The following is a 19,183-nucleotide window of genomic DNA, read 5'->3' on the forward strand; positions in this document are numbered from 1 at the left end:
TGAGGCCCAGGAGTCTCCCCAGGTGATCCAAGGACGACAACTAGACTCTCTCAGGTATTGTTGCTGAGAGTTTAATGATAAGGACTCACTCTGTCTAAATCAGAGTAGAATGGGCATTAATAAACAGCAGGCAACATACGACTGTATCACATAGCACAACAATGAAATACAGTGAGAACAACATTTGCAGGGAGAGCCAACAGCTATGTTTTGCAGGAACCTGTCAAATATGTTAGTGGATTCTCTCTCCATAGCCTTGTGTCCTCGTGAATGGAGTCATTTATTGTACACACAGGCTTGGGAGGGTTTCTATCCTTGCAGGGGATTTTTCTGGTTCTTTTTGCAAAGGAACTCCTCCTGTCTTGGCCTCAGGAGGCTTTCCTTACAGGCCTGGCTGCTGCCCTCCCCAATATAACTTTTTTGTGCTCAACCAGACGCCTGCTGGAGAGCTGCTTTCCCAGGCTTCCCCTCCACTTCCAACTTGCTATGAAATCACTGGGCAGGTTCTGCTTCTTATCATAGACCTGCCCTGGCTGCCTCATGTAACACTTCCAGGAAAGGCATGGGTGTCTCTGGGTGCCCTGCGGTCCTGGCTATATCTGATGCTCCCAGTTATCTCTTGACCCACTGAGCAGGTCTGATTGGGCCAGGTACAGGGCCTCAGTGGGTGGTGATAAGGAACAATGAATAAGTGTCACCAGAGACCCTCTGCACTCCTGGTGGACCCCATGCCTAGCAGAGATCACAATCTAGCAGCCCCTACTGAACCCAATCCCCCAAAGTCGTTTTATTAGGCACAGTTGTTTATAATGCTTTCAACTGTTTTTGGAGGAAGCTTCAACTCTCCATTCTTTAAACCACTCCTGGCTCATTCACACACTCACACGGTCTGTCTGCCTGTGGACCTTTGGATTTGCCTCCCGTCATAGCTGCTACTACTATTACCCAGCCCGACTGCATACATTAGAATCTCAATGGCCTTAGTTTAGGGGGCAGGGATTAAGGCACCAGTGCCTGGAGCCAAAGGTCACTCTGGAACCTGGACAGCAGGGCAGAGCACCTGTCTGTGACAACCCCAGTCCAGGGCTGCACCCTGGTTTACAGGTCTGACCTCGGGGAGAAAAGTGCTGCTCCCTCCCAATATCTGCTCCCTCAGCACCTCCCCAGGCCCTGGCCCAGTGGAGCCCAGAATGTCCCTCGGGATTCCATCCCAGCCCCATCAGGGAGTCCTCCTGGATACCTCCCGCTATCGTCTGTCCAAAGGGCTGGCTGGACACAACGGTTACCTTCTCCCCAGGGCCTGCCTAGCTCCTCTGTCGGCGCCATCTCCCTCTCACTAAAACATACAGCCTATCATATTATCCACACTGCTCCTAACTTCCTTACTGGTCTCCATTTTGTATTAGACTTTGCCCTCTCGTCCCTCTATGCCTTTGTGCGTGCCCACCCAACCCCAGCTTTGCCTAGATAACTGCTTACATTTGAAAGTTCAACTCACATGCCTCTTCCTCCAAGATGTCTCCTCTTACTGCTACCTTCCCTCCCATCCTACCCCAACCCCCAGGGGAAAAGGGCTCTTCCCATGCACTGTCATGACCTTCTGCTTACTCTGCAGGCCAGGTGCTCTATGTGGGGAACTATGGCCAGGCTCTGAATGACCAATCTCTGTATCCCTTACAGAGAGTATATGGCTTAACAATGGGAGCCTCGTTACGAAGGTGATGCATAAATAATATTGTGCCATACAAATATATCATATTATCTATTAATTTATTCATCCAACAAATACTTACTGAGCACTTACTTTGTGGCAGGCCCGCTGCTAGGTATCAGAGAAATAAATGTGAACAAGAAAGAAACATGAAAGCTGCATTCTAGGGGGAGGGATGGCCACAAGACAGTCACTAGGTAAAGCGAATAAGTACAAATTGTGATAATTCTTAAGAACTTATCAGATCATCAGACAGGCCACTATGAGGAGCTGACAATTTAAGCAGAAACCAAAACTATGAGAAGGAGGACTTAGGGAATAAAAAAGAACAATGCAGGCAAGAGGGGGAAAGTCTGTTCAAAGGCCCTGGGGTGGAAAAGAGCTTGTGTGGTGACTGCTCCTCCATTATAGGGAGGAGGGTAGAGGGCGGAGGTGGTGACGTTCAGTAAGCAAGCAGACTAGCAGCCAGATCTGGGCTGGAACTCTAAATCTGGAGGAACTCAAAATCGCATGTTGGAGAGAAATATAAAAGGAGAGCCAAACTACTGCAACTTGAAGCAGCTGTTTTTGATAAAAACGAGACATACACATATATTAATGATAAAAGCTAATTTTATTGAGCGCATGAGAATCTATGTAGGCTAAGTATTTTATATGCATGATCTTATTTATTCCTCATGTGAAACTCACAAGTAGCTGCTATCATTATCCCACCCTATTGTTAGGAAAGCTGAGGCTCAGAGAGGTTGAGTAACTTCCTTACAGCCACCAGGAAGAAGTAAAAATCAGTATTTGAATCTGATCTGTTTGATGCCAGTATCTTTCATGCTACCTTGCCTCAGAGACACACAGCACGCTTGAACTTGAAGAAATGCTAATTCTTATTCCTGCTAATCCTTCCTTTTAGTGCCAAGGGCAGCAAATTCCAGAGGAAGGAAGTGACTTACTTGCTCAGGTTACACAGTTGGGTGGATGTTTGGGCCATTTGGGCCAACCATCCAGAGGTCAATCTCCCTGCTTCAGGTCTTCTATTAAGCCATGAGAACTCTGGAACTGAGAGGAAGAGAAATCCTCCCAGACATCGTATAACGTGGTTTGGAGGCCCAGGGCATTCTGTGTGGAGTACTAAAACCCCTCCTCCAGGAATGAGGACCATCCGCTCGTGGTTTCCACTGACCCCATTTGCCCCAGCTCCTAGGATGCCACCTGAAATTTACCCTGTATCTATGAACATCTGGAAGATTCTCACGTGAAACACTGCTGGAAAAAACACAATCTCTTCATCCTGATGGGAGGTGGGGGAGTAGAGATCTCCAAGGAGCACCCCCCCCCAGACCAGGCGAGGGGTCAACATGAGTTTCTGCTTAGCATGTGCTGCTGGGGCATGTTCGGTTGCTGCTAGTTGCAGGGTGTGGGGTGTCAGCAGTGTGGGGTGTCAGAATCCTAGTTTGAGAGCCTACGCATGCCCAGTGCTTGGGCTGTGATGGAGTAGAAGTAACCTTCAAATCAGACCTAATCACTAAGTTGTTCAGGTAAGGTGACACGTTGAACATTAGGGTACAGGGCTAGACTGGTCACTGAGGAGCGAGTGACAGAGTGGAAGGACAAGGGAAGGACTTCCTGTTTAATGAAGACAGATGGGCCCCGCCACGCATAGCGCTGGCCCTGCAGGTGCAAGCGGGACAGGCAATGCAGCCGGGTTTGGACGGAGGACCGCACAGGGCTCACTCACGGCGCACGGACAGGCTTTAGCACCTGGACACGGTTCACCGCGAGCAGACAGAAACCAGCCAAGGAGGAGGGCGGAGCACCCCCAACAAGTCATCCGCTTCACGCTTCTCCCCTGCACTGTGCTGTACCCATGTCTCCCTGAAAGAATTTCACGAGCTGAACGCTCCATTCTGAATTTGAGGAGGAAGAAAAGGGTTTGCAGTTCTCAGGAGAAAACAATTCCCCTGACCCATCTGTGCCCAAGTTCTCCTGCCATTCGCAGGTGGTGCTGCGTCTCTGGCTTCAGGATCTAGATTTTTGTTGCAATCTTTTGCCCATCACTCTAATTTGTGTGAACCTGTTTTCTGCTCATTGTGATTCTAATAGCAGCTTCCCGCTGATTGCCCCAAACCACACCATACCCACTTTCTTAAACAACCAGAAATCAGCAGGTGTTAAAGAAAAGTGTTAAAGACACATTAGCACATGCTTTAAGCTTTCTAATTGGTATAATCAGAAGCAGTAAAAAGAACACTGGAAGGAGGCAGCGCCTAACAGAGAACTGAGCCACTCTCTGGGGAGGTTTGTGTGGGGAATGCGTGCTTGCCCACACAGAGGGTTCTCTAACTCATCCTTCACCATGTGGAGGGCTCCTGGGTGGTTGGACATTGGAAAGGCAGGAGAAAGGAGCTGGGGGGGGGGCTCCCTTATCTGTCTTGCGCCTCTCCCCCCATCTCACAAGGCTAGCCCCAGCTGATTGTATGTCCCGGTCTCATTCAGCCACCATCAGGTTCCACGTTCATCCATCCAGAGGTGTTTTCAGTTTTCTTTTGCTTTGTTTTTTATTGGAAGATACTCTCTGTCCACTTTCCCAGGTCATGATTATTCCAAAGAATCTGTGTGGTTCTAGCCATGTAACAGCACATCTTTTGCTCCTGCACCTCTCACCTGTGATGCCAGGACGGGGTGGAGGGCAAAGCTTTATTCTAAACCAAAGCCTCAATATCTTCCTCTGTAAAATGGGGAGATGCTGACTAATTGGTCTGAGGATGGGTCCAGTCCTGTGTAAATGTCCCCTGCTGGGGCGAATGTTCAGCTGTGGTGAAGTACTACTACAGTACAGATTCTAGAGAGTCGCTTGCCCATTTCCAGGTCTGGGAACTCCCACCCTCAACTGTACCAGAAGCAAACCTAACCCTTGCCCTAGTCAGAGCTCCAGGGAAATGGAGGCCATTGAGAAAAGTTGCCATTTTCCACCTCTTTGAAGTCTGCTACCCAATTTCAGCCAAATAAAGCTGTTTAAAAAAAACAAACGAACTGAAAAACTCTTATTGTCAATGTGCCGGAGACAGAAATGTGGCTGATCCTCTTCCCTGGCCTCTGGAAGAGTGTAGGGAGGTATTCACGCTCTAAGATTGCTCCCTGCGTCCCCGGGTCTGGCCATAAGGTGACAGGTCCACGGGCCTAAAAACATAGCAGGACCTTGCACCTGTGCAGGCTGACTTGTCGCCAATGCCACCTTTAAAACAAAACACTTTCTAAAATCAAGTCTGCTCTGAAAGAACAAAGATTTTCAGGACAGAGATTTGCTGTCCTGCAGGTAGTCAAAAGAGCATGTCACAGGCTGAAGGGAGCTCCCAAAGAGAGTTCCAGAAATGGCATGGGTGCCGGTAGGACAAAGGTGAAAGGATGCAGTCTTCCAAAGGATGGCTGTCTCTGAGGGCCCAGCCTGGGTTAGTTGCATAAAACCTGGTGTGTTTGTTCATCAGCCAGGTCATCTTACAGTCTCACAAGCTCTGAAACACAATTGCCATTCACCAAAAGAAGAGACCTGCTTTCTAAATCAGAGGCCTGGGGACAGGGCATTTGGAGGGAGCTACTCTAAGTTAAGAGAGAAAGAGAGCTTGGAGAAGAACCAGAACCATTGCTCCTAGAAGTCTGGGGCTGGCTGGCCAGAGAAGGAAAGTGGCAGACAGGTGGGTTCAGGGGAGCAAGGATGGAAACTGACGTATCCATTTCCAGACAGCAGCCTCCAGCCCTAGTACCCACCCTCTCTCACAGAACTTTCCTTCTGGGGCACTCAGAACATGAAGCAGAAATGAAACAGAAACGAAAGCAGCACTGGGAAAGAAAGAACGAACTGGAAACCGAAACCACAGCCTCCCAACATAGCCCTTTCCTTGCCCTCCCCAGACAAACCCCGCTGGCCTTTTCTATCACCCCTTCTTTCCCCCAGAGTCAGGCTGGGTGAAAAACAAGTCATCTTTTTACTTAAAACAAAAAAAAATGTAAAAAGTCATTATAATCACTGTCCCTGCATTTGTGAGTAGCAAACCAAAGACAAGCCCTGTCCCAAACACGGTGGCCTGTCTAACCTCAATGCCTCAGTCACCCCAACTATGAGACACAGGGAGCTTTTCCAAATGAGCAGACAGAGGAAAGAGAAGAGAGTGGCCCAAGAGCGGCGGTGATGGCGCGGCCGTGCGCCTGCTCTGCCCGGGCTGCAGCTGGCCAGGAGGTGGGGTGGTTCCTCCCTTTGCGCGTGCCAATCCCTACTGTCAATACCACTCTCTCCTCCTCCTGCCACACCCGCACCTCTCTCCAAACTTTCACAGGATCCCCTACTCTCCAGCTCAGCTCCTGTTTCCTGTCAGGGCAGGTGGACTCCTGGTTTAAAAACCACCTGCTTCCTCCAGGAAATAGTCTTTGGTCAAAACTCATCTGCACACAACTCCACCCCACCCCTCCTCCTCTTTCCCTTTAAGTAATAGTCGCTTTCTGGAAAGCCCAATGCTGTTTGAATACACACACACACACACACACACACACACACACACACTGACAGTCACCCTGCGGGCATGCCCTTGGGCTTTGCCAACGCAGGAGCTCCGCTCCCGCAGGGCAGGCTGCTCTCCCCCAGCACTTGGCAGGCTGTCATGGCCAAGGACACTAACGAGGCCCCTGATTTATGTGGAGGAAAACCCTGTGATGGCTCAGGCACTAGTGCAAACCTGAGAGTAGCCAGGGAGGTCACGGAGAGCCAGACGGAGGACACCAGAGGGAGGGGACATGCTTGGGACTTGAAACTAAACAGGAAGGGCTCTGAGGGTCCCCCCTCATTAGCCTGCAAGTTCAGGGGCAGCCCGAAAAAGCCAGAGGTTATTTGGCCATGCTCTCTAAGTAGGTGTGTATGTAAGTACTAAACAAGTGTCCTGTGGATGCACCGAATTCAATCTGGACTGATTTGCAGGCGTCCTAATGGACGGCTCTGTCCCAGTCAGGGCTGAGGGCGGGTGAGGAGTGGTCCTTCACATCCAAAACAGGGAGTTTCCCTTCAGCAAATGAGTTCTGAAGCCTGAGCTCCTTACAAAGGAAAGCAGCCTCTGGTCTAGAGATGAGACGACATTCTCTTTCTGGGCAGGGAACCAGGGTGGGGCACGTCACAGCACAAGGTTCAGACCTTGCCTCGGGCTCCAGGCCAAGAGGAGGTGCTGTGCAAATCCTGGCACACAAATTACTAGTGATGGGAACAGATGAAATTCCAGCTCAGAACAGCACAGAACAGTCTGAGAGAAGAAAGGGGGAAAAATGCCTCGGTGTTAGGGTTTTTGGGTAGCTCTCAAAACCAAGGCTGGTCCTCTCTTGACCTAGAACCAGTGGGGTGGTGGGGAGAGGAGGGAGGTTCTGAGAGAGAAAAATGGAGTAGGGCCATGAGGACACACATTTGGATTATGTCAGTAAATTCTCCAGAAAAACATTTGTCCTAGCTGAGTCACCACAGCTCTGACAGCCTGCTCCCGTCTGGGTTCTGGGAGAAACAGGGCTGGCTGTCAAACTTGCTCAATTTAGAAACAGTAACACCCCTGCTTGGTGAGACCGAGTCCACTCCCGGTTCCCTGGCAGGCTCCTCCATGCTCTGTCCCTGGCAGAGGGCTCTGCCGCACAGCCAGCCCCACCCTCTCCGGTCTGGGCACTCCTTATCGGTGCAGCCCCTTACGGTACAGAGAAGACATCCTGAAGGGGACCTGGGTCAGGCCTCAGTGACTTCATGTCTGGAAGAGAGAGCCTGGCTTTGGTCCCGCAGGCCCTGGGGGGAGAGACACTGCCCTTTTTTCCCCTTAAGGAGTTCCCAATCGAATTGAATTCAGCCAACCTGCAAGGTGCTGGTCTGCAAACTCACCCACCAAACAAGAGTCACATCCCTGTCCTCAAGAGGGTCACCACCTATCAGGGAGCGAGCCTTGTGGGCAATGAGAACTCCGGGAAGAGACGGAGCCCATCACCCCTACATGATGACTTTTCTAGATTCAAAAGTCTTTCTCAGATTTTGTTCAAATGATTTTCTTCTGCTTAGGTGATGCTGGACTTTTAAGAAAGACCTTATTAAGAAGCCTTTTTATCTAAAGCAATCCAAGAAGAGATGAGATGGAGAGGAACAGTCAAGAGGGAGACATTCTTCTTTTCGTAAAAGCCCCAGTGGCTACCTGGTACGAAAATTATCTGCAACGAGTGAGTGTATTCACCAAGGTTATACTTTCAGCAACAAAAAGCCCTAGTAGTGATGTGTTTCTTGTTTTCTTGTGTTCAGCTTTCATGTTTAGAGAAAGAAAATCGTGTCTGGAAGGGACGGTTTGAAAAGACAAAGACTTTTATGTTCAATGTTTGTGGCTAATAAAAATTTTGAGGGAGACAGTAGAAGTTCCAAGAGGTAAGTATGCTTGGCGCGCTGTGACTTCGAATCTACCCAGGACTGAAGATAAACAAACAGGAAGGATCCTTTTTTTAATTTTGAAAAAGATTTGATTTTATAAAAGGAAGTTAAGAATTGGTATAGCACATTATTTAGGCATTTGCTTTCCCTTAAAAGAGCATCATTATAAAACTCCCAGTTTCAACTGGGAATTCTTATATACCCAGGCTATTTTCACAAATGTTATTTTATTGAATATTTATTACAGTTCTCTGAGAAAGATTATATTAAACCCATTTTGTAGTTTAGGAGAAGAATAGTTGTTGCTTAGTGGTTACTTAAATTTCAGTGTTTCAATCAAATTTTAAAAAGTAAAGCCTGTATAATCCAAAGTCTAATGATGAGAGAGCACATTACCGTTGGAAATCTCACAAAACCCAGCTATGCCTTCCAGGGCAGCTGAGCTAAGGTACTCCGCCACTTGGTGGCAGCATTCCAAACTTGCCAGATGTGGATAGTAAAGGCAATCTCTCTAGAAAATTAGTATCATAACATAAAATATCAGTATCCAATATATGCTAAAAACATACAGCCCCAAGCAGCAGTGAAGGGTACACCATAAGACCTATCCAATGACAGGTGAAGAGAGAAACACAAAACATGCTGCAAATAATCACGTAAGGGAGAGAGAAACAGCCCCAAGTCTGGAACCCACCAAGCGGAAAACACCCTTTTTCCCTTGTCCTAGGCTCTCTCTCTAGCGTCTATAGTCAGGGAACTCCCTTCTTTCCAACATCCCAGCAAAACGAATCTGAACTAAATTTAAATCATCCTGATTCCCTAGCATGAATTCCAGAAAAACTTGAATGTACTGGACTTATTTCACCTGACGAGCTGAAGTTGACCTAACCTCAGTGCAACCAGAAACATCAGCTTCCTAATCAGCCTGCTGTTGATGAGCCATACGCTTCAGGAGTCTAAAAAAAATAATAAAAAATAAATAAATAAATTAAATGGCTACATCTAAGCTTTAGAGACTCATTCGACATTGTCACCCAGGAGACAAATTCCAAAGAGGCCTCATTTGCTTGGCAGAAGGCAGACAAGGACCTCAGTTCAGATGAGCACAGAGGAGGTTAAAACTACTTTGGGCCAAGCCAGGAACTGACTGAGCAACCATTCCTGAAGCTGAAACACACCCAGAGGCAAAACTAAAAACTCACCAAGGGCAAAAACAACTAGGTCTTTCTAGATTGCATATCAGATCCGAACTTGAATGTGAGATCCCCAGCAAGAGGCCTATTAGTTAGGAAAGTAAAGTGAATCCTGACGTGGCAGACCCCACAGGGCAGGTCTTACGACCAGTTACTTCACTCTTTTCAAATCCAGGGTCAGGGTCAGGTGCAGTACATGTGGCCCTGCATTAGGGTTTCTTGAGGACGATGGCAACAGCACTCCTTGCACAGTGGGGCCTAGGCAACGATGAGCCAATAAACTTCAATTTGGAGAAATGGAAAGGCATACTGAAAGTTTAAACGGGAAAATTTGGAAAGCAATTTGGCAACGTGTGTCAGCAGCCTTAAAAAATAAAACGTCCATGATTGCCACAAATCTATCCCAAAGCCACCATCTAAAATGAAGACAAAGGTTTACACACAAAAATGTTTACTGAGAGTTATTTATAGCAATGAAGTTTGGGAAATAACTTAGACGTCTAACGATAGGGGTAATTAAAATATGGTACATCTCCAGATATACTATTAGGCATAAAGAAAAGTTTGTAATGTTAAGAAAATATTCTTATGGTATAATTCAAAGTGGAATAAAAAAAGAAGCACAATTAAATAAACAGTATGACTCAATTCTGTGTTTAAAAAGCTCTAAAGAAAAAAGATGAAGGAAATATATCAATACAGTGTTACTACCTCTAGATGATACTTACAAGCGTTTTTGTTTTAATTCTTTTTTTTTTAATTTATTGGGGTGACAATTGTTAGTAAAATTACATAGATTTCAGGTGTACAATTCTGTATTACATCATCTATAAATCCCATTGTGTGTTCACCACCCAGAGTCAGTTCTCCTTCCATCACCATATATTTGATCCCCCATACCCTCATCTCCCACCCCCCCAACCCCCTTACCCTCTGGTAACCACTGTGTTTTTCCGTACTTATTTTCTCAAATAAAGAAATACTTTTCTAATTAATAAAAGAAGTCAAGACTTTATCACACTATTGGACATATATATTCATTCATTCAGTATTTATTACAAGCCTGCGAGGTTTTACTGACCTTCCTGCTATTACTATGATTCCCAATGGCTCTGATCCTAACGTCAACCATTACCCTAACCCGGATTTTGATGACGCAGTGCGAGAACAATGAGAGACAAGGGACAACGTAAGATCCCGACTTTCAAGCAAGGCCAGGGAAAGAAAGTGCCATTGGCCCCCAGCCCCTTCTGTGCGTCAAGGCCAGGGCCAGGTAGGTACCTTCCACGAGTCACCCTGCAACCCTCACTACCACTGTACTTGGTAATAGCTTCATGCCCATTTTACAGGTGAGGAATTTGCCAGCAAGCATGCACATTTCTCCTTCTAGAGGGGAGGGCGCTGGGGTTCCTTCATTCTTCCTGGGCTGGAATCCCCCGCATAATTTCCAAGGGTCAATATTTTTCCTCGAGCCCACTCTTTCCATCTCTATGAGGTCACAGGTCCACACCCACCAAGCCAAAGTCCCTTCTAAGGGCCACAGGGAAGGCGCATGTGAAGGAGAAACAATCCCCCTCTCTCCATCAGGAATCCGCGTGTCCAAGGCTGGCTCCTTGATTTATCACTTAAGGCATTTACTGGTTCCTGGAATACTAGGGCTGCTTCTCAGTTATTTCATGACCGCATGGTTTCCGCCTCTGATTGTCTAGGTTATTGTTCTCCAGGGAATCACAAGTGCCTGTCTCTGCATTTGAAGCATCACGGCTGGCTCTCCCCCAACCACCGCCCCCCAGCACCCCCATTGCCTATCATAGGATTTCCATGAGCCCCCTCAGGACTGTGCCAGTGCAGACCTGCCAACTTGAGGGTAACATGGTTCAAGGAAGTGAACCAGACTCAAAATACAGATCAGCTGACCGCTAATTAATGCCAGAACCGTGCTTCTGACGCCAGGGAGGTGCAGAAGATAGAACCAGGCAGGTGACTGAGGGAAAGAAACATCACACACGGAAGGAAACTGCACCAGATGCCGTCCCTAGAATACAGCACAGATCAGCCCCAACCAACCCGGGCTTTGAGTTCAGGGTCCCTGCTACTGAAGTCTTACTCATCTCTTTAGTTTCCAGGTCTTAAGTACTTTTGTTTTACGGACACTTGGTATAGTTTGGTCACTAGCGAGGAGCTGACTATCATCCACAGATGAGCATAAATGAGCAGCGTTTACTTGCATAAAACTGCACACAGACACCGGACGGAGGTCTGAGGACTCCACACACCATCCCACGGTCTGTGCATCCACGGTCACCACGGCTGCCCCAGCAGCAGAGAGAAGCCCAGGTTTAAGGCACTCACCACCTGCATCTCCCACCCGCATCAACCGTCACACTCAGGATGCTAAGAGAACCTTTGAGAGAGCAGATGTATGCCCACCACCACTACATTTGTCTGCCCCTCACCTCCTTACCACCCTCCTTCATCGTCCTGTTCCGACCCAGTGCTTAGCCCATCTTTCAGAGCCTACCTTCCCACTCGCCCCACATGTATTCCAGCACGCCATCACCACTGCCGCCTTCACTCTGCTCTCCTCACTGCTTCAGCAGATGGAAGCTCATCCTCTGTTCCTAGACCACCTGGCTCCCAATTATACTGGCTGTGTCCACAGGTGAGGTACCTCACCTCTCTGAGCCTCAGTTTCCTCACGTTATAAAATGAGAATAATAATACCCACCTCAAAGTGCTGGGAGAATTAAGTTACTGCACGCAAAATACTTAACACAGGGCAATAGTACAGGTTAAAGGTAGTATTGATAACAGCTAGCACTTACTTATCACTTACTAGGTCAGTTCCAGAGGTGGGAAGCAGTAAGGCCTTTTTGCACCCACTCAAAATTAGATTTGAAGAGTCACCATATTGCTGCATACTATAGTAGTTCAAAAAAGCCACTCACAGAATACTACATACGGCACAGTACCGTTTTTATAAAGCTCAAAACCAAATAAAACTAAACAATATATTGTTTATGAAAACATGTGGTAATCTATACCAAAAACAAAACAAAAGGATAAACACAAAACTTAGAATAGTGAATATTTTGGGGGGGTGCAAAGGAGATCGAGGGGGGGACGACTCACAGGCAGCTTCAAGAGCAGAGGTGATGCTCTGCTTCCAAAGTTGGGGGGGGTGGGCTCTCAGGTGTTCATGTTATTATGCTTCATAACTTACATGTATATCTATTCTTTCATGTACTACAGACATTACTACATATGTTGTGTATATATAATATTATTTATTATTATCATTAAGCTCCTTATTATCGTTATTATTGAGCTCCTTCAGGAGACAGACTAACGTGTACTGAGTGCCGGGGTGTTACAGAGAGACTGCTAGATCATTTTTTCACAACACCCTGTGAGATGGACATTCTTTTTCCAAATTAAAAATAAGAATATTGGACTCAAAAATGTTGAGTAATATATCCAAGGTCTCACCCTGTGCCAAATATCTTCCACGTGCCCCTCCAAATCCATTCTCCATCTTCTCCCCTCCACCTGACACCGGGGAGGCTGACCGCTATGGACTGCCTCAGTGGGCCCCCCATCACCTGGATTTGGTGGCATTCAGTTAATGATAAACAATGACAGGAGGTCAGAGAATGGGAGGACATTTATTGGGAACGATCGATTCCCCTTGCCCTTCCCATCATGTCATCACCAGGAGTGGGTGGTACCTCTCTACCGAAGGCCACAGCTGCTGTCACCTCTCTGTCTCCAGATTCCAAGGTGCTCCTCACCTTGCCCCTTCAGGCCCAGAAGTAGTACTGTCTCCCCTCCCTGCTGTTTTGAGCCCTAGGATAACCCGGAAATCTACATCTTGTAGATGTCCCTGTTCCCTGTCTGCACCATGGTAGACTGTCCCTTCATGAAACTCTTCTGAGATGACCCAGCTTGAATGGTCATGTGTTTCCTGAGTGAGAAGGAGGGGGGCTTCAATCTGAGCCCCAGCATCTCCCATCCATCCTCAGAGGCTGCTCTGCCCTTTGCTGTGAGGGGTCTGCACGGCTCCAAGGAGAGGGATCACTACCGACATCGTTACTGTTGTGGTTTTATGTTCCTCAGCAGCACAGCAGAGCATCGTTTGCTCTGTAGGGCCTGTTCTGTACAGCTAACAATACGGACACCTAACTCATACTGCTCAGAAATTTGTGTAGAATGTATGAACTGTAATAGAAATTATAAACCCTCTCTATAGACGCAACAAAATACATTAAAAATGGATGTGCAAAGGTATAAGTTTTAGGCCAAGGTTCTCATTGGTCCTGTTTTCTGGACCAACGGTCACTACTCCCCACATCCTCCTCTAATTGATGGTCCCAGAGCAAAGGTTAGGATGTGAACATGTCTCAACAGGCCATTAAAACGAAACACATTTGGTGATGCCAGTCTGGAGAGCATGGGCTCTTCCATGCTGAATATAGTGGGAGGAAACTACTACAGTTTTCACCTCCTCATCTTTTCACTGTCTTTCGGACTCTCTCTGCTTATTTCTATTTTTCTGGTAATAGTGCACACAGACGGTGCTGGCTATAAACCCAATTTATCTCTGGCTGAAATCAGTAGAACCAGAGCAAATGTAATCAAATGATAAGCTATGAATATGGGTACCTTGGTTTGATTGGCATTACAGAATATCCCATCTGAATTTCTTGTCATTGTTCCTCACCAATATGACACCTGCATTCCTTGCCAGAACACTTAGCATCTCAGCAGTGCTGAGGTAAGTGGCAGAGTTAAGTGGCAGATACATCCAGGGGCTAACAATTGGTGCCCTCAGGAGCAGCAGAAAGATGGTTGTGACCAAGCAGGATAACACTGATGATGAAAAGGAGGGATTCAGTATAATAAAAAATAACCCAGGATTTCTTTACTAGATACTTAGAACTTCCTGCGTCAAGCATATGGTCAATTCCCAATAATCGCTGTGGGTAGTTTATCCGCACTGTGACCTCTGCCTGGGCAACTGTTTATTTCCGGGGTAGATTTTTCTCTCCTGTCTCTCACTTTCTGGGGACATTCATCAGCTGCTTGTATCTGAGTATTTCCTTTCCACTCCTTCCATGTACAAATAAGTGCAAGCAGATAGCAGGCCAGAAAAACAACAAAGCTAGATAAGTGTAGGATGGATGACAGTCAAAAAAGAGAACTCGCGAACTCACCAAGATCCGTATCCAGGCCCCGGCTCATCGAAGGCTCTCGATAAATATTTGTTGAATTGAGTGAACACAGTTGTTAGGAAGGTGAATTAGAAGACTTTTGAGGCCCCTTCCTACCCTGATATTCTACGACTCAGCACAAAATGATGGAAAGTGTGGAGAAGACCCAGGAGATGGATGCTCAAACTCATCAGGAATAAGAAAAGGGAGTTGGAAAGGACTCATCTCAGGCTGAGTGACTGGGACCGTTCTCACCTGTCACACCCAGAATGATTCTTGGTCCCAAGTGATGCCCCAAAATTCCCACCCAGCATCTAAGGGGAATAGAAGCAGTTCTCTTAGGATTTAAGATGTAGACAAGATCTGAAGTGAAATTCCAGGCCTTCACTTATTTAGGGAGCCTGAGAAAAAGAGTGTATGTTGGTGGGGGTGGTAAAATTCTGTTTTGAGGTCCTAGATTTTATAATGTATGTTTTTTTCCCCCCAGTACCTATGAAACACGGAATTCAGGGCAGGACAGCCTCGTAGACATGATCTAATCCAGCCTCCAGCCCAGCTGAGGAATTCTTACAGCATCCCTCCCAGAAGGTTATGCAGCCTCCAGTGACCGGAAGCTCATTTTTTTCCAGAGGCAGCACCATTCCTGCTGGACAGCTCCCACATGGCCGGCTCTTTCTTCATTTCAGAGCCCTGATCTGACTTTTACCCACTGATGCAACACAGACCACGCCTGTTCCCTCCTCTTTGGGGCAGCTCTCCTGACACCTGAAGTTAGGAATCACTTTCTTTCCATTTTCACTCCTGCCAGAAAACGTCCTTCAATCCTTGAACTGCAGACACAGTTTGCGGACCCCTCAACGTGCTGCTCCCCTGACAATATGCTAACTGGTCAATACAGTTCTCAAAATGAGGCTGGAAGAGTTCAATGTTGCAGAGTTGAATGCAGTGGTCCAGCAGGGCCTGGCTTTCACAGAGGATAATAAGACTATTTCTTTCCATTCATTTCTACATTATCACAACCATCTGTTTAATCACCTATTCTAGATCCTATTTCATCACTTACTGGTCCTTACTTGCTTATCTTCTGCTGCCTGGTCCACCTATGCAACCAGCAGAGTCATACAGGACACTGTCCTTTAGGGTCACTGGTTTGGCACTGGGTAGGGAAATTCACAGGTTGTTCCTAACTTTCTCAAAATGTCTCTTTCTTCTCACCATGGATGCTCAATCTGCCTAGTACATAGAGACTCTAAATATGAATGAATACACTCTAGGTCCCAGCTGGTCACAGGCATGTGAGCCAGCTCAAGAACGCTTGTTACTTCACTCAACAAAATCCAGCAGGGAAAAAAAAAAGGAATGAATAAATGCATGAATAGGTGAATGTCAAGCGTCTCCGATGGACGACCACACCAGTCTGTGAAGCACGCTCCAACCCCACAGGAACCTGTTTTTGTAGCCTCCTGGGCCATGACCCAGAATAGATCACTTCTTCCCATGAGGATCAGCCATCTAATCTCACCATTCCTTTTCATAGTCTCATTTCATTCCCAAAGCCATGAGAGTGGCAAACACTATCTGATCTGCTGCATTCTTCAGTTTCCCTCCCCAGACTTCACTGTCTTTGGAATAATTCTGTTCTAGGTTGTGTTTCCAACTGTCGTCCTATGTGAACGTGTGGCCACAGAACTAGGAAGTGACGGGAGGGCATGACTAGTGAGTAAGCTGGGCAGGCTGCCAAGGACTCACGCTCCTGGTATACACAGGCCCCGCGGGACCGAGGCAGCAGGCATCCCCGAACAATGATTCCCACTGAAAGCGGCAACAGGATTCTTGCCTCCCACCTGCCAGAACCTGGTAAGAACCTTCTCTGTTCTCAACAGCACAGGATGAAAGGCTTGTGCTCAGCCTGCGTCTAGTATATTCCTTCAGTGATAATGTGCTGTTTCTCCTTTTTCATGACTTTCCTTTCAGCCCGTCTCAGGTTTCATTCCCCTTCACCCAGCAGAAATCTTCTCCCTTTTAATTGCTTCCAATCTGCTTTATCCCATCTTTGCTTAACAAATCAGAACGAAGAAAAGTGTTCTTCCAAGTCTTTCACCTTCTCTTCTAAAGAGAAGATGAGCACGCATTATCTCCAGGGATCCCAGTTTCTTCTGGGTCTAAAAGAGCTGAGAGTCCACTATGGGTCCCCAGGAAAACTTTGCTTATAAATCGATTTAGAAAATGCCTGGTTTTATGCCTGTTAGTGAACCTGGGAAGGGTGCTTTTAAAACTGCTTAGCCTCCAGGTAGCTAAATTGCTAAATCACCTAAATCAGTCATGGGTTATTCAGTCCATATCCTTGCCTCCGAAACAGATGGGAATATTTCTTCTGTATAAAGACCTGGAGAAAACAAAATCTTCTATTCTATTTTTCAGTCCAAAGTCTCATGAACAAAGTTTAGAAGTTCTTCTTTGAATCTAACCTAAATCCCGTTTGTTGAAGCTTAAGACCTTTTATCTCCTTTCATCCCGGTGGATATCATAAAGGAAAAAAAATAGACACGATTCAGATTCATCGTCTATTTGTTCACAGCCTTCTGCTTGGAGTTCCTCAGGGCTCCTCATTCTATTCAATATCCTTCCAGGCATTTGACGCCAGCTCTTAAATCCCCATTACCACCTGCCCATCACCACCCCACAATCCCTTTATATTTGTCTCTCCTGCAGCTCTTTCAAATGGAGTGCTTGCCTCACTTGACACCTGCGTGAAGAACTTAATCAGCTAATCGTGTTCAAGAATTACCCAGGGTTTCCCAGCACAGGTGCTGCTGCATCTCTAGCTCCTGTCTGTAACTTACTAATTCTCCTATAAAATGCTCAGACACAAGATGAAGGTTCTGCAAGCCCGAGGCACCACTTCTTATTTGCCACAACATACACTGGACAGCCGCACTAAGAGACGGAGAACAGAGTTCTAGCTGGAGGAGAGGAGGGCAGGGAGAGCCCTGGGGCAGGAGGCAGGAAAACATGGATTTGCCTAGATTACTTTTCAGAGCTCTCCTGGCTCTCACTTTCTATGATTCTTGGAGCAGGCAAAGGCTTCTCTTCTCCCTCCTTAAAAGATATAGACCACGTCCTTGGCATGTCTCCCTCCACTAACCTCCATGGCCAGACCCACCTAGAGACCCTCAAAAACCAGTTTCTCAACCTTTTTAAAAATTATCATCGTCCCTTGCCCCCAAAGACACTTTCTGTACTTTTTTCCTGAATCGCCCACCCAATGCAATTTTAATACTACAAATATACTGTATATCTGTTTACATATGTATATAGAGCTGTGCTTAATACATAAAAGAGCAAGTTTTTTTTTTTGGATACCCCCAAGAACCAATCCCCCCTCCTTGGTGGCACTATTACCCCCATTGAAAATCCATGACCTAGACTGAGCTGACGGCTGCCTCCTGAATGAAATGAGTTATTTGACCCAAACTCCAAAAACCACAAACATATTCTTAAGCCAGAGGTTTTAAAAATAATCCATCACACAAGCCAGAGTGGAATCAGCCAGAGTTCCCATTTCCCCAACGTCAGTTACAGCTTCCGGGGCCACACAGCCTCCTGTTCTAGGCCCCTTGCGGCTTCAGCCTGGGGCCTGCACCTCTGCCCACAGTTCCCACTTCCAGCTCCCACTCCATTCATATGAATCCCAGAAGTAACAATGGGAATGAGGCGAACAGTGGCTGATGACGGTCCAGGAATAATGAGAATCCACTACAAGGGCAGAAACAACCCGGCCTCTGGCGGGGTGGAGGCTCATTCCAACTCACTTGCATCAGCCCAGGTGCCCTCCCACCACCCCTGCAGGACATACCCCCTCACCTTACCTGGGCACACTGGCCAAATAGGTCACCAGTTTCCGTAGGTCTTCCTGTCTTATTCTGTCATGATTGCTGCGAGCAGGGAAGGTCAGGATGGGTCCACCTCGCTTATCACGGCCCCCTGCAGGGAGGGAGAGGAGGGAGCATAAGAAAACCAGCCAGCAAGGGTGCTGTAGAGGGAGAATGCCGGCTGAGTGCTGATGCAGCAGGCAGATATACAGTGCCCAGAGAAATCTGGCCCCTGCTTAGGACAAGGGCATGGGGTTTGGAAGCGGGTAACGTGTGTTCTTGGGCAAGACTTGACTTCTCTGGTGCCTAATCTGCCGTGTGCAGATGGAGATGAAAATGCCCACATTCCAGGGTTGCCGCAAGGACTGATGAGATGGCACACTGGAAAGCGCTTTGCAAAGTGAGTATCTTCCCAGATGTGAAATGATAAGGAACGTGGTATCACTGTTCTTCTTGAGAAAACAAGCCATTGAAAGTGCTATGGTCTTTGAAAATGTGACCTTCTATTCACTTCTCTGCAAGGGCTCTGTGAGGTGGGAGTGCTCCGTATTCACCGCCGACCCTGGTGAGAAGCCCTTAAAGCATCTGCCCAGGATGTCATTGCTGGGAGGTTTTTAGATCCACAGAAAAGAATTAAGTGCTTTCTACACAGCCAAGGATCCACCCCTGCCTGCCTGCCTCAGGTGTCACCTGTCACTCCTGCTGGAGGAGCACATGAATCTATCGGAAATGAGGATACCCGAGGTCTGAATCACTACAAATGCACTGGTACACAC

General features: G+C 47.1%; 1 protein-coding gene across 22 annotated transcripts in view; it reads right to left on the minus strand.

Moving 5' to 3' along the window:
• The window catches only part of KALRN (kalirin RhoGEF kinase), a 617,732-nt gene that overhangs the window by 411,168 nt on the left and 187,381 nt on the right, over window positions 1-19,183 (minus strand). For all 22 annotated transcript variants that reach the window (XM_019738972.2, XM_019738955.2, XM_019738953.2 and 19 more), the window contains exon 3: window positions 18,405-18,519. In XM_019738972.2, coding sequence (XP_019594531.2) covers window positions 18,405-18,519 — 115 coding nt within the window. The remainder of the gene's footprint in view (window positions 1-18,404; window positions 18,520-19,183) is intronic.

This window comes from Rhinolophus sinicus, linkage group LG01 (assembly GCF_036562045.2).
Source record: "Rhinolophus sinicus isolate RSC01 linkage group LG01, ASM3656204v1, whole genome shotgun sequence".
Lineage (NCBI taxonomy): Eukaryota > Metazoa > Chordata > Mammalia > Chiroptera > Rhinolophidae > Rhinolophus > Rhinolophus sinicus.